Below are 12,886 nucleotides of genomic sequence, written 5' to 3'. Positions count from 1 at the left end.
GTAAACCTCCTTAATTAGGATTTAAATTTCTAATTAGTTGTTGCTTAAAAAATCTGAACCCATCCACTCAAATCAAACCACTTTGTTGGTATTCACATGAAATTCTTATTTCAATTATTGCAGTCCAGATGATAATAAATGGCCCTATTATCCCAGAGCTTGAGGTACCAACCACATATAATTGTCTCTATTCCCTTTCCATTACATGCAAAGTTGAAATGATGCTATAAATTGAAATTTGGCCAGATCCTGAAAGCCAAGTTCACCCATAATTAGGAATAGATGCTCTCCTAATATGGAGTCATATTAAAGGGGGTCTATACTCTATACTCCACATACTATCAACCAACCAGTCACAACTTTTGACACAAGCCAACCAATGTACAATCCCTCTTCAATAACAGGCTTCTATGAATCACACCACCACCTCTCTGCTACCCCTTTCAAGCAATCATCCAAATAAATTGACCCCTTTTGTCAAAAAGGAGGGGTGTTGGTTATATACTTATATTTAACTGACAAGATTGTACAATAATAATAAGTTCATCTGACCAAAGTTCACCCAAACACTTCAGTTAGCAAAACAACCATGCATTGAAGCCTCTCAACAAGTTCCAATAATGAGAGAACAAGGGGCCTTTCATCTTGAGGAACATGGCCAGACAGAGAGGTCCCAGTGGGTGCTTGATTCTCCCAACCCTCCCCCTCTCTGGAAGAAGCTATTTAGTTCTGTCAAAGAAACCATTTTGCCTCATGGCAACAAGTTCTGCTTCTCATCCAAGAGGAAAACTTCCCATGGGCATGCACTCTCATGTCTGAAGAATTTGTTCCCAATCATTAGTTGGTTGACAGATTACAAAGCCTCCATGTTCAAAGATGACCTCTTGGCTGGTTTAACTCTTGCCAGCCTCTGCATACCTCAGGTATTTTGTTTCAGAAATGTTGTTTCTGTTTTTTTTTTTTCAGTACAATGCATTACATAGATCTTGTCCCTTCATTCTTCTGTTTTTCATTTGAATCATGCAGAGCATAGGATATGCTACTTTAGCAAAAGTTGCTCCTGAATATGGCCTGTGTAAGTATCTGACTTCAGTTTGCACTGCTATTGATATATCACACAAGAAACTAGCATAGCCCAGAATAGAAAAAAAAATTGTGCTTTCTTTTTTTGGATCATTATTTACTTCGTTAAATTTCACTATTGGTTCGGTTTTGTTTTGTGTCATTCAGATACCAGTGTTGTTCCACCTCTTATTTATGCTATGATGGGGAGCTCAAGAGAAATTGCAATTGGACCTGTAGCTGTAGTGTCAATACTGTTAGCCTCTCTGGTCCCAAAAGTGGAAGATCCTGTTGCCAATCCTAATGCCTATAGAAATCTTGTCTTTACCGTGACTTTTTTCACTGGAATTTTTCAAACTGCATTTGGTGTTTTCAGGTGGATTCCTCACATCAGTTTGTGAAATTCCTTTAAATTTTTTAGTTGTTTCTCAGTATATGGATGTGATTGATTTCTATTGTCAAAAACTGTATTTTGTTTTTGTTTAAAAAAGAAAAAAAGAAAGCAGACACTCACACCAAAATTCGTGCTTCACCACATGTAGCACCACTGTAGATGACTCACCCTTGAACTAGGACCACAAAACAGAAGAAGAAAATGAAAAAACATCTCCCAGATGTTTCTATTTTTTGGTTTTCAAAACACTTGCTTTGGAAGAAATTTTCAAAACTTAATAGATTTTGAATGACAAATTGATAGCTGAATAACATGAAATTGTGTTAGAAAATAGTTTTAAAAACCAAAAAAATGTGAAAGAAATCAAACATGCCCCTAATAAGTAGTTCTCACTTTTGATTATCATTCAACACTTGCAGATTGGGTTTTCTTGTGGATTTTCTTTCACATGCTGCCTTAGTTGGATTCATGGCAGGCGCTGCGATAATTATCGGTCTTCAGCAGCTCAAAGGGTTGCTGGGGCTTAGTCACTTTACCTCCAAAACAGATGTAGTATCAGTGTTGGCATCTGTTTATAAGTCACTACATAATCAAATTGCCTCTGGAGAAAAAGTGAGTTGAATTTACTTTTGCTAATTGCTATTATGTTCTGATAAAATTTACTTAATATCATCTAAAGTAACACAATTTATTTTTCATAAGTTTGAACCCTTGAATTTTATAGCTAGCTGAACTACTAGCTAATATCTGACATTATTCTTTGGTTATTTAATTGTCAGTGGAACCCTCTGAATTTTGTCCTGGGATGTTCTTTCTTGATTTTCATTCTAATTACCCGATTTATTGTAAGTACTTAAATTTCTGGTATTTACCTTCTTCATTATCTCTTTGTTTAATTTTAACTTTTTATGACGTATATGATGTGTCTCAGGGCAGAAGAAATAGAAAGCTTTTCTGGTTGCCTGCTATTTCTCCTCTTCTATCAGTTATACTATCAACTTTGATTGTGTATTTGTCCAGAGCTGATAAGCATGGGGTTAATATAATAAAGCATGTCAAAGGAGGCTTGAATCCAAGTTCTCTTCACCAGTTGCAATTCTATGGTCCACATGTTGGACAAGCAGCAAAAATTGGGTTGATTTGTTCTGTTATTGCCCTCACTGTATGTTAATTCATTTTCTGATTTTCTCCAAATTATTATTATTATTATTACTATTATTTCCTCAGTTCTAAGACTTATGACAGCAATTTGATCTTCTGATTCAGGAAGCAATAGCGGTTGGTCGATCTTTTGCTTCCATCAAGGGATACCATCTTGATGGGAACAAAGAAATGTTATCAATGGGATTCATGAACATTGCAGGATCTTTGAGTTCATGCTATGTGGCAACTGGTGATTTCTTTTGCCAATTAATTTGTGAATCTCCTCTTATGTTTTGAGGTGTATCAAATTTGTTTATAGGATTTTGGTAAACAATTTCAGGTTCTTTCTCAAGGACTGCAGTGAATTTCAGTGCTGGATGTCAAACAGCAGTATCAAATATTGTGATGGCTGTTACAGTGTTTGTGTCCCTGGAATTGTTTACAAGGCTCTTATACTACACCCCTGTGGCTATCCTTGCCTCTATCATCCTCTCTGCTCTTCCTGGATTAATTGACCTAAGTGAGGCTTGCTATATCTGGAAGGTTGACAAGTTGGACTTTCTTGCTTGTATTGGTGCTTTTCTTGGGGTGTTGTTTGCGTCAGTAGAGATTGGCCTTCTTGTTGCAGTAAGTCTTTGACCACTTAAATCTTTTTCGTCTATTGCACCAATTGAAAAATAACATATTCTCTCTTGATTGTTAGTTTTATTTTGTTTTCTTTTTTGCTGTGATGTTATTTTTTAATTAGAGACAGAACTAAATGAAAATGGGGCAAATGATTTGTGTGCTGGCTGCACAATAACTATAATCTTGTGAGCAAGAAGCAACTAGAAACTGATTAAAAAATTGCACACGAGATGTTTTTCTAATCAAATTTTAGGTGCTTTTTAGTATTGTTCATTGTTCAAAATTGGAGTTTTATCTTCATAACTAACACTGACTTTTAATGACAACTTTTATTGCACTGCATATTAACGTGAAACTCTCATTTTGATGAGTAAATAGACATTGAAAATGTATTTTTTTTTACATTATCACTCAATCATAAACTATACTAAGTTTTGTTAATTTTATAATAATTATTTTAAAATCATACTAATAATGATTTCCCATTCGAGTATAAAATTAAACTCAATGTTGATTGAATAACAAGTTTAGAAGTACTTAAAGGTATTTCTCACGAGTTTTGTCCTGTTTTTTAATTGGAGAGACAACGAACAGAAAATGGGAACAGGTGACTTGAGCCACTATTTGACACTAACTAGCATCCTTGTAAGTAGGAAGTAACGTAAAATTCATTGACAATTTGCACATGACAAAGGACCCCACATGTATTGAATTTGGTTGACCACTTGCTCCTTTTTTTAATTTTTTTTTGAAAGAACCATTTACTTCTTAAATACCAGACTTATTGTGCTTTCAAATTAACTTTGATGAGGTCAAATTTGGCCATATTCATAACTTGTGTAATTAAATTGAGTGGTACGTTTTGTTATAAATAATTAAATGTTACCGAATAGTATCGTGTACACAAAACCTTTTCTTGTTCCATATTTCATACTGCGTATTCGATTTGTGGCAAAGAAAACCTTCTTGTAATATAATCACAAGAAGTTGAGGATTACGTATAACCAATGACTCGATTACTCATAGAAGTTCTGATATGATCCTCGTTTTGAAAAGTTTATCTTCCTAAGCATAACAAGTATCACCGATCCCCACTTTTGGAACATGACCAGGGCACAGATTATAATTTCTTTAGTTTGGTTAGCCTAAGAATCCTCACTTAAAATGACAATTAAAAGATTAATAATAAAAAATTACCGAAAATCCGACAAAATTTCTCCAAAAAACATAACAAATCTCATATTAAATGACCGGTGACAACATATCATATATCCATACGAATATATATATATATATATATCCAAACCCAACAGTTAGATATCAAGGCCACAGGTCACAATATAAGCCCTTGACATACTATCCAAAATATCAACTAATAGTGATGTTGATCATACATGCTAATCTTCAAAGTGTTTCAAAACATCATAATTACATTATAAGTATATCTATAAGATAGGATCATCTAAATTTTAAAATAAAGGGATTTTCTCTATGTCTATTACTACTCTTATCCTTATACATGCATTATACTAGAGTCACAAAAACACTCTTTATAAAACGCAATGGAGGTCTATCAAAAAGATAAATAAATTTCCGGGTAAGTCAACAAATCTTAGGAAGTCATGCACTATTTGTGTATTTGAGAAAAATAAAATGAAATAAGGGGGGTAAGTCACGAAGACTTAGTGAGAGCATAAAATACAAAGCGAATAGAAAGGAGAACACAACATATTACAAGTCTTTACATTCAAAAAGAATTTAAATGACATTAAATAAAAGTGAAATATATACAACTTACTTTAAGAAATTAATTATTATATACTCCCTTGAAAACTTTTAAAACTACATATAAAATTGAATTAAAGAATAATAACTTTACAAACAAACTTTCATTCCACTATGTACACATAGACCACAGTATCTCTTCATTGTGGCGAATGGTAATTATAGAACTATGACATTTAGTTTATAGGTTGCATTATCTCTTTGTTGCAGCGAACAAATCTTTAGGAACCATGAACATTCAACCCATAGACTGCATTCTCTCTTCGTTGCAGCAAATGGGAAAACATATATATACTATGAGTATCCAACTTATAGACTATATTATCTCTTCGTTGTAGCAAACGAAAAACATATATATACTATGAGTATTCGACTCAGACTACATTACCTCTTTGTTGTAACCAACGAAAATCAATCATAAACTCACAATAAATAAAATAAAAGCAGAATCCAATATCCATTCTTAAATACCTTATCAAAATCTTAGAATAAAATCCAATCAAGTGAAAATAAACATTTTTACTTCAAAGTACTCCTAGAATTTCAAAGATCACAAGGGTACTTCTCACACATAACAAGTTTTGGCTCCTAAGTCATCTTCTCTCCAGTTGGTCTTCTCCAAGCCATTTTTACTGACACAACATCCTTAGAACGTAAACACTTCACACGTTTGTCCACTATAGCCATTGGTTGTTTTGTATAACTAAGATTCTCATCAAGTTGCACTGTCTGGAGTTGAATAATGTGAGAGGGATCATGAACATACTTTCGAAGCATCAACACATGAAAAATTGGGTGAACGCTCGATAGATCTGGTAAGAGGGCTAAACGATAAGCCACTTGCCCCACCCTCTCTAAAATCTCAAAAGGACCAATAAACCTAGGACTAAGCTTACCTTTTCGGCCAAAACTAAGATACCTTTCATGGGAGACACAAACAAAAATACATGTTTTCCTACACTGAACTCTAAAGGCCGACATCTTTGTTTTGAATAAGACTTTTGTCTACTTTGAGCAGTCAGCAGGTGATCTCGGATTATCTTGACCTTCTCAACAACTTCTTGAATTAGATTTGGGCCTACCAACCTAGGCTCTCCAACTTCAAACCACTCAATCGATTATTTACAATGCCTCCCATACAAGGCATCAAAAGGTACCATTTGAATACTAGACTAATAATTATTATTATAAGCAAACTCTACTAAAGGCAAGTATTGATCCCAACTACCTCCAAAATTGAGCATGCAAGCACGCAACATATCTTCTATGATTTGTATTGTTCTTTCTGATTGACTATTAGTCTAAGGGTGAAAAATAGTACTCAAATCCAATCTAGTCCCTATGGTCTGTTGGAAAGATCTCTAAAACTGAGTTGTGCACTGAGGACCTCTATATGATATTATAAACAATGGCACTCCATGCAAGGATATTATCTTCTCTAAATAAAGCTTGGCATATTGAGTTGTTGAGTAGGTAGTTTTCATAGGCAAAAAGTGTGTTGACTTAGTCAACCAATCTACAATCACCCAGATCGAGTCATAACCCTTTGAGGTTTTAGGTAACCCCATCATAAAATCCATACTAATCCTCTCACATTTCCATTCGGGTATATCAACTCTCTAAATGAGCCTGTGGGCTTTTGATGCTCTGCTTTAACTTGTTGACATACTAGGCATTTAGATACAAATTCAGCTAAATCCTTTTTCATCCCTTCCCACCAAAAGAACTCCTTCAAGTCTTGATACATTTTAGTATAACCTGGATGAATGGTGTAAGAGGAATGATGAACTTCCTCCATAATGTTCTTCTTCAAGCCTCTTGAATTAGGAACACATAGGCAAGTGCCAAAGTGTAACATACCTTCAGAATAAACTACAGAATCAGAAACCTTTCCTACTTGAGTCTCCTCCACAATCTTCCTTAAATAAGGGTCTTCACCTTAAGTGACCTTAATGGTATCCACTAAAGTGGAACGAGCATGAACATGAGTTAGAAGTGATTTGGTGCTTGCGACCTCAAACCTCACTCCACTAGCTAAGAGATCTTGGAACTCCTTCACTACAGGTCTCCTAACTTCAACAATGTGAGCTAGGCTACCGATAGACTTTCTACTCAAAGCATCAACAACTACATTTGCTTTACATGGATGATACAAGATCGTGCAATCATAGTCTTTTAAGAGCTCCATCCACCTCTTTTAACTCGAATTCAAGTCCTTTTTCTGAAATATGTACTTAAGACTCTTATGATCAGTGTAGATTTAACAAGTCTCACCATATAGGTAATGCCTCCAAATCTTAAGAGCAAAGATCATTGCTGCCATCTCTAGATCATGTGTAGGATAGTTTTGCTCATGCCTCTTGAGTTGTCTAGAAGCATAAGCAATCGCTCTTCCATGTTGCATCAAAACATACCCCAATATAACTCTAAATGCATCACAATAAACCACATAACCACCACCACTCAAAGGTAAGGCTAAGATAGAAGCAAATGTCAAACAATCCTTTAGTTGCTGGAAACTTTGCTCACATGCATCATCCCATTGGAACAAAACTTGCTTTTGTGTTAATCTAGTTAAAGGAGCAACAGGTCTGGAAAAATCTTTAATGAACCGATGGTAGTATCCTACAAGTCCAAGAAAACTACAAATTTCTAACATCGATGTAGGCCTAGGCCAACCTTGAATCGCTTCCACTTTATTCATATCTACGTGTATCCCATCCTTAGATACCACATGACCTAAAAAAGCCACACTATCCAACCAAAATTCACATTTAGAGAACTTTGCGTACAACTTATGCTCCCTCAAGGTTAGCAAGGCTAACCTCAAGTGTTGCTCATGCTCCTTTTTACTTTTAGAGTACACAAAAATATCATCAATGAAAACTCTCACAAAGTGCTCTAAGAACGAGTTGAAGACTCGGTTCATTAAGTCCATAAAAGCTGTAGGGGCATTGGTTAATCCAAAAAACATAACCAAACCAAAATCTCATAATGTCTATATCGAGTACGAAAATATGTCTTAGGAATGCCCTCCACCTTTATCTTCAACTGGTAGTATCCAACTCTCAAATCAATCTTTTTAGAAACATTGAGATCCTTGAAGTTGATCAAACAAGTCATCAATACGAGATAGATGATATTTATTCTTCACTGTCACCTTGTTTAATTGTCGATAGTCAACACATAAACGGAGTGAACCATCTTTCTTCTTGATAAGCAACACTAGTGCAACCCATGGGAAACAACTACGATGAATGAAACCTTTGTCAAGAAGATCCTTTAATTGCTCATTCAACTCCTTAAGCTCAACTAGAACCATTCGATATGGAGGTATAGATATAGGTTGAGTTCCTAGAAGCAAATCAATGCCAAACTCTACCTCCCTATCTGGCGGTATACCAGGTAACTCATTAGGAAAAACATCAGGGTATTCACATACCACTGGGACTTGCTCCAACTTTGCTATTGGCACACTAACATCTTTTATCATCACAATGTACCCTTGACAACCCTTCCTCAATAACCTATGAGCTTTTACCGTTGAAATCAAGTTGCTTGATGACAAACTTGGATCCCTGAAACACAATGGTCGGTTCCCCTGGCATATCAAACTTCACCACTTTATTGTGGTAATCTAAAGTAGCATGGAAAGAAGCCAACGAATCCATAATTAAGATGACATCTAAGTCTATCATATCCAACTCTGTAAGATCTACCATTAATGATTTTCCCTCTAACAAAATCTCACAAGATTTGTACACTGAATTTGCTAATAAAGAGTGACCCATTGGCGTAGCCACTGTCAGAAGTTCACCTAGAGGTGATGGATCTTTCCCTAAAGCAGTTGCAAAGAAGGGAGATATAAAGGAGTGTGTAGCTCCAGAGTCAAATAAAACACGTGCATCTCGAGAATCTATGGAAAGTATACTTGTCACAATGGCATTGGATGCCTAGGCATCTTGACAAGTCAAGGTGAACACACGAGAATCCCCTCCATTTGTTAGTCCCTGTCTTCTGCCTCTCGATCCTCTACCACCTCGATGTGATCCATTTAGTACATGTGATCTAGAACCACTAAATTGTCCCATCTAGACCATAGATGTTGTCACTCTGCTAGAAAATGGCTGAAAAGATGACATAGAAGATCTCCTTGCAAAGTGTCCAACTCGCCCACATCAATAGCAACCTGTTGATCCTTTCCTGCAAGGTCCGATATGTGCCTTTCCACATGTAACACAAGTAATAACGGTCCAATTAGAAGTTGTACGATGCTGTGAAACACCCCTACTATGAGATGTACTAGCTGCCTGGCTAGCTTGAGTGACATGTGGCAGTCGACCTCCATGCTGGCCTCGTCGATGTTGTGATTAGTATAATCTCTAAAACCTCCACCACCATGTCCCTAACGGCCACCACAAGATGTCTCCAAGTGAAACCTCTTCCGTGAGTCATGAGAATTTCCACCCCTATCTCTGTTTCCTCGCTCATTAGTTAAAGCCCTATTCAAGGCTTGATCATAAGTCATGTCACCATGTCCTGTAATCATCCTGAACAAGTAGCTCTTCAAACCTTCAAAGAACGCCTAAACTCATAACTTATCAATAGCCACCAAGTGTGGTGCATATCCAGAAAGTCGCATGAATTGGATATTATACTCCAATACTGACATCTAATCTATCTGCATAAGTGTCTTAAACTTTTGTGTTCTGCCGTCTCTAACACTTTAAGGCAAAAAGTGAGCTAGGAACAACTCGACAAACTCATCCCATGCTAAAAGTGGTGATCCTATTGGTCTTGCAAAGAGCATGGCCTCATACCATCTCCTTGCTACATCATGCAAACGAAAAGTTGTAAATTGCGTCATCTAAGTAGGAGAACAACCTAAACCGTGACATATCCATGACACCTCATCTACAAAGGTCTGAGGATCCTTATGAATGTCTGAGCCGTTGAAAGTCGGTGGATTAAGTTTTGTGAATGCACTCAAAGGAATATTTTTGTAAATTAATTATATATGTAGAGATATTTTTGTAAATTAATTATTAGCAGGGTGGGTTTGGGGGCAGATTCGGGTCGCATATTATAACTCATCTCCAACCCCGAACTCGAATTTGCCGGTCAGGGAAAACCCGAACACAACCTCGACCCCGGTCAACTCGGGTTTTTCCCGTTAAAATCGAGGCGAGTTCGAGGTGGACCCCACGGGTTCAAGCCCCGTTACCATGCCTATACACAGGATTTTGAGGAAACCACAATAATCCCTAATACTTAGTTTTCTAACCCTTCTCACACTATCTATAACTAAACTATGTTATAAAATACTCATCTAACACAATGAGTTGTATATTTACCTTAAAGAGATCAAATAGAAATTTTAAGAAAATGATTGGTGTTCCCTTTTACTCTAACCTTCTTCCCATGCTTGAGGGTGACACAAAGATGCAACAAATTTGATGAATTTTGGAACAATGAAGGAAAATGAGTGAAAGATTGAGAAATGAAAAATTGGAAAGAAGAGGAAGAATTTAAGAGATGGAGTGAATTATTGAAAAGAAGGAAATTAGGAGAGAGAGGGGGCTTTCATGTTTAAAACAGAGGGGGAATTGTTTATATATATATATATATATATAAAGTGAAACGGTGCGTTTCAACAACCATTATTATCAATGTTTTATGTACTTGTTATGTGGGTCCTTTATAAAGATCTGAGGGGTTGGTATGCTTATGGAAGATATTAGCAATGTTTTGCATCACTTATTTATCTTCCAATTACAGTTATGTTTCAGTTAGAGACTTATGTTTTTTTTTACTAGGGTATATAAGTCAAACTGTCGGAGACCATAATTAACACAAAAGTTAACAACTTTTAAATATATAACAATGTATGATTGGATTATAATGTATGAAACCTTTACCCAAAATATTCTAATTATATAAATTCCCGTTTCTTCAATGTGAAGGTGATAATATCTTTTGCAAAGATACTAATACAATCAATTCGACCTGGAATAGAAGTTCTAGGTAGAGTTCCAAGAACAGAAGCCTTCTGTGATGTTACTCAATATCCCATGGCCATAAGCACTCCAGGCATCATAGTGATTCGCATAAGCTCTGGCTCACTCTGCTTTGCAAATGCTAATTTTGTCAGAGAAAGGCAAGCAAGCAATTTACAAATGATTTTCAGAGGGGTTTAGCCCAAATTAGAACTGTGTATGAATTTTTTCACTTGTTCCAGAATACTCAAGTGGGTCTCGCAAGATGAAGATGACCTTAAAGAAACCCCCAAGGGTAGGATCCAAGCAGTGATTCTGGACATGACTAGTGAGTTTCTGTTACATTTTTCATATCTAAAGAATCTTAGTGCCTGAACATTCATAATTAAATTTGATATTATGGCAATGACCCTTTGCAATTCTCTTTAATAGACCTGATGAATGTTGATACGTCTGGAATTCTAGCACTTGAGGAACTGCACAAGAGATTGCTTTCCCGTGGGTTAGAAGTGAGGCTACCATGAATTTATTTTATTCTTTTGAAATTAACCTTAATTGTACTTTTTGTCATCCTATCTTCATTTTGCGATTTCGGTAAAAAAAAAAAAAAACATTTTGGTGAATTTGATCTACTATTTTAATTGTGTAGCTTTGGTGGATGTATTAGCTTCATATCCAATATTTAATGAAAATTCTGACTTGACACTATTGAATTACTATGTCAGCACATCGATGTTGGCTGTATTGCATTGTTATGTTAGCATTTAGATTAAATATTAGATGTTAAGTTAATGGATAAACTAAAAATTATATAATTAAAATAGTGAGAGATTAAATTCACATAAGAGAGAAATTAGAGGGACTAAATTTACGAAATGATGATAGTAAGAGAGCCATAAGTATAATTAAACATGGTTTCTCAAACTTTTATGCTCTAACACTTGGTGCTATGTTGTTTTTACAGCTAGCTATGGTCAACCCAAGGTGGCTAGTAATTCACAAGCTTAAACTTGCACTCTTTGTAGACAAAATTGGAAAAGAATGGGTTTTCCTCACTGTTGGAGAAGCCGTAGACGCATGTCTGTCTACCAAAATTGCAAGAGCTTGATTGATATCATGTGTCTGTACACTGATTCTAAACTTAGTTTATTGCACAGGGTTTGGGTTTTGTTTAAAATTTTAGTGCATAATTGCTTATCTTAGCACATAAATCTGCGTGATATGTTTTGTAATTCACAAGCTGAACATCTATACGGAAAGGGACACCATGCTATACTGGAGGGGCAGGAATATACCATGCACCGTGAGGGTGGGTCATAAACCACCTTGTTATAATATCTCAATTTTGGACAGGGAGTGTTTTTTTTTTAATTTTTTTATGGCCACTTGAATATAATTCAAATAAATATTTAGATGCAATTCATGATTTTAATTTCGGTAATTAGTGTATGCACTGATAGGCTAAATGATTTTTACATTGTTATTTTTTTTTTCTGGAAAAAAAAAGCATGTTAATTTTTAGGGAAAATAATCATTTTCATTCCTAAATGTATAAGGTGCGGACAAATTCGTCCCCAACAGATGAAAATTCAAATTTTAATCTTTGAAAGTAAAAAAAGTGCGACAAATTCGACAAATTCATTCATTTGTTAACTTTTGTTGGTTACCGTTAAAGAGTCGACGTGACACATAGAGACGAAAATATTACAAAAATGATTGTCAACATAGATACTGAATAGATTGGACAAAAATGTCTATAAGTTTCCATCGAACTAATTTTTCAGATCTCGAATTTTGTTTTATTTAAGGGTAAAATATAATTTTATTTTTATCTTCTCCACCTCTTTTTTTTTATCATTGCATGCATAACATTATAATA

General features: G+C 35.5%; 1 protein-coding gene across 2 annotated transcripts; it reads left to right on the top strand.

Annotated features, from left to right (window-relative positions):
* The first annotated feature begins 209 nt into the window (after positions 1-209).
* Positions 210-12,426, top strand: LOC100798723 (low affinity sulfate transporter 3). Of its 2 annotated transcripts, XM_003543724.5 has the most exons (12): positions 211-923; positions 1,027-1,075; positions 1,231-1,438; positions 1,876-2,068; positions 2,236-2,301; positions 2,388-2,618; positions 2,723-2,849; positions 2,940-3,226; positions 10,975-11,168; positions 11,250-11,335; positions 11,440-11,516; positions 11,972-12,426. In XM_003543724.5, the coding sequence occupies exons 1-12, from the start codon at positions 621-623 to the stop codon at positions 12,113-12,115; spliced, it is 1,965 nt and encodes a 654-aa protein (XP_003543772.1). In that variant the 5' UTR covers positions 211-620; the 3' UTR covers positions 12,116-12,426. The 2 variants fall into 2 exon arrangements, with proteins under 2 accessions (XP_040863896.1, XP_003543772.1); XM_041007962.1 differs by lacking the exon at positions 11,440-11,516 and having other exon boundaries at positions 210-923.
* The last annotated feature ends 460 nt before the right edge of the window (positions 12,427-12,886 follow it).

The sequence above is a fragment of the Glycine max genome, chromosome 13 (genome assembly GCF_000004515.6).
Source record: "Glycine max cultivar Williams 82 chromosome 13, Glycine_max_v4.0, whole genome shotgun sequence".
NCBI classification, from domain to species: domain Eukaryota; kingdom Viridiplantae; phylum Streptophyta; class Magnoliopsida; order Fabales; family Fabaceae; genus Glycine; species Glycine max.
The sequence above is the reverse complement of the archived record's forward strand: the minus strand, read 5'-3'. Positions and strand labels throughout refer to the sequence as shown.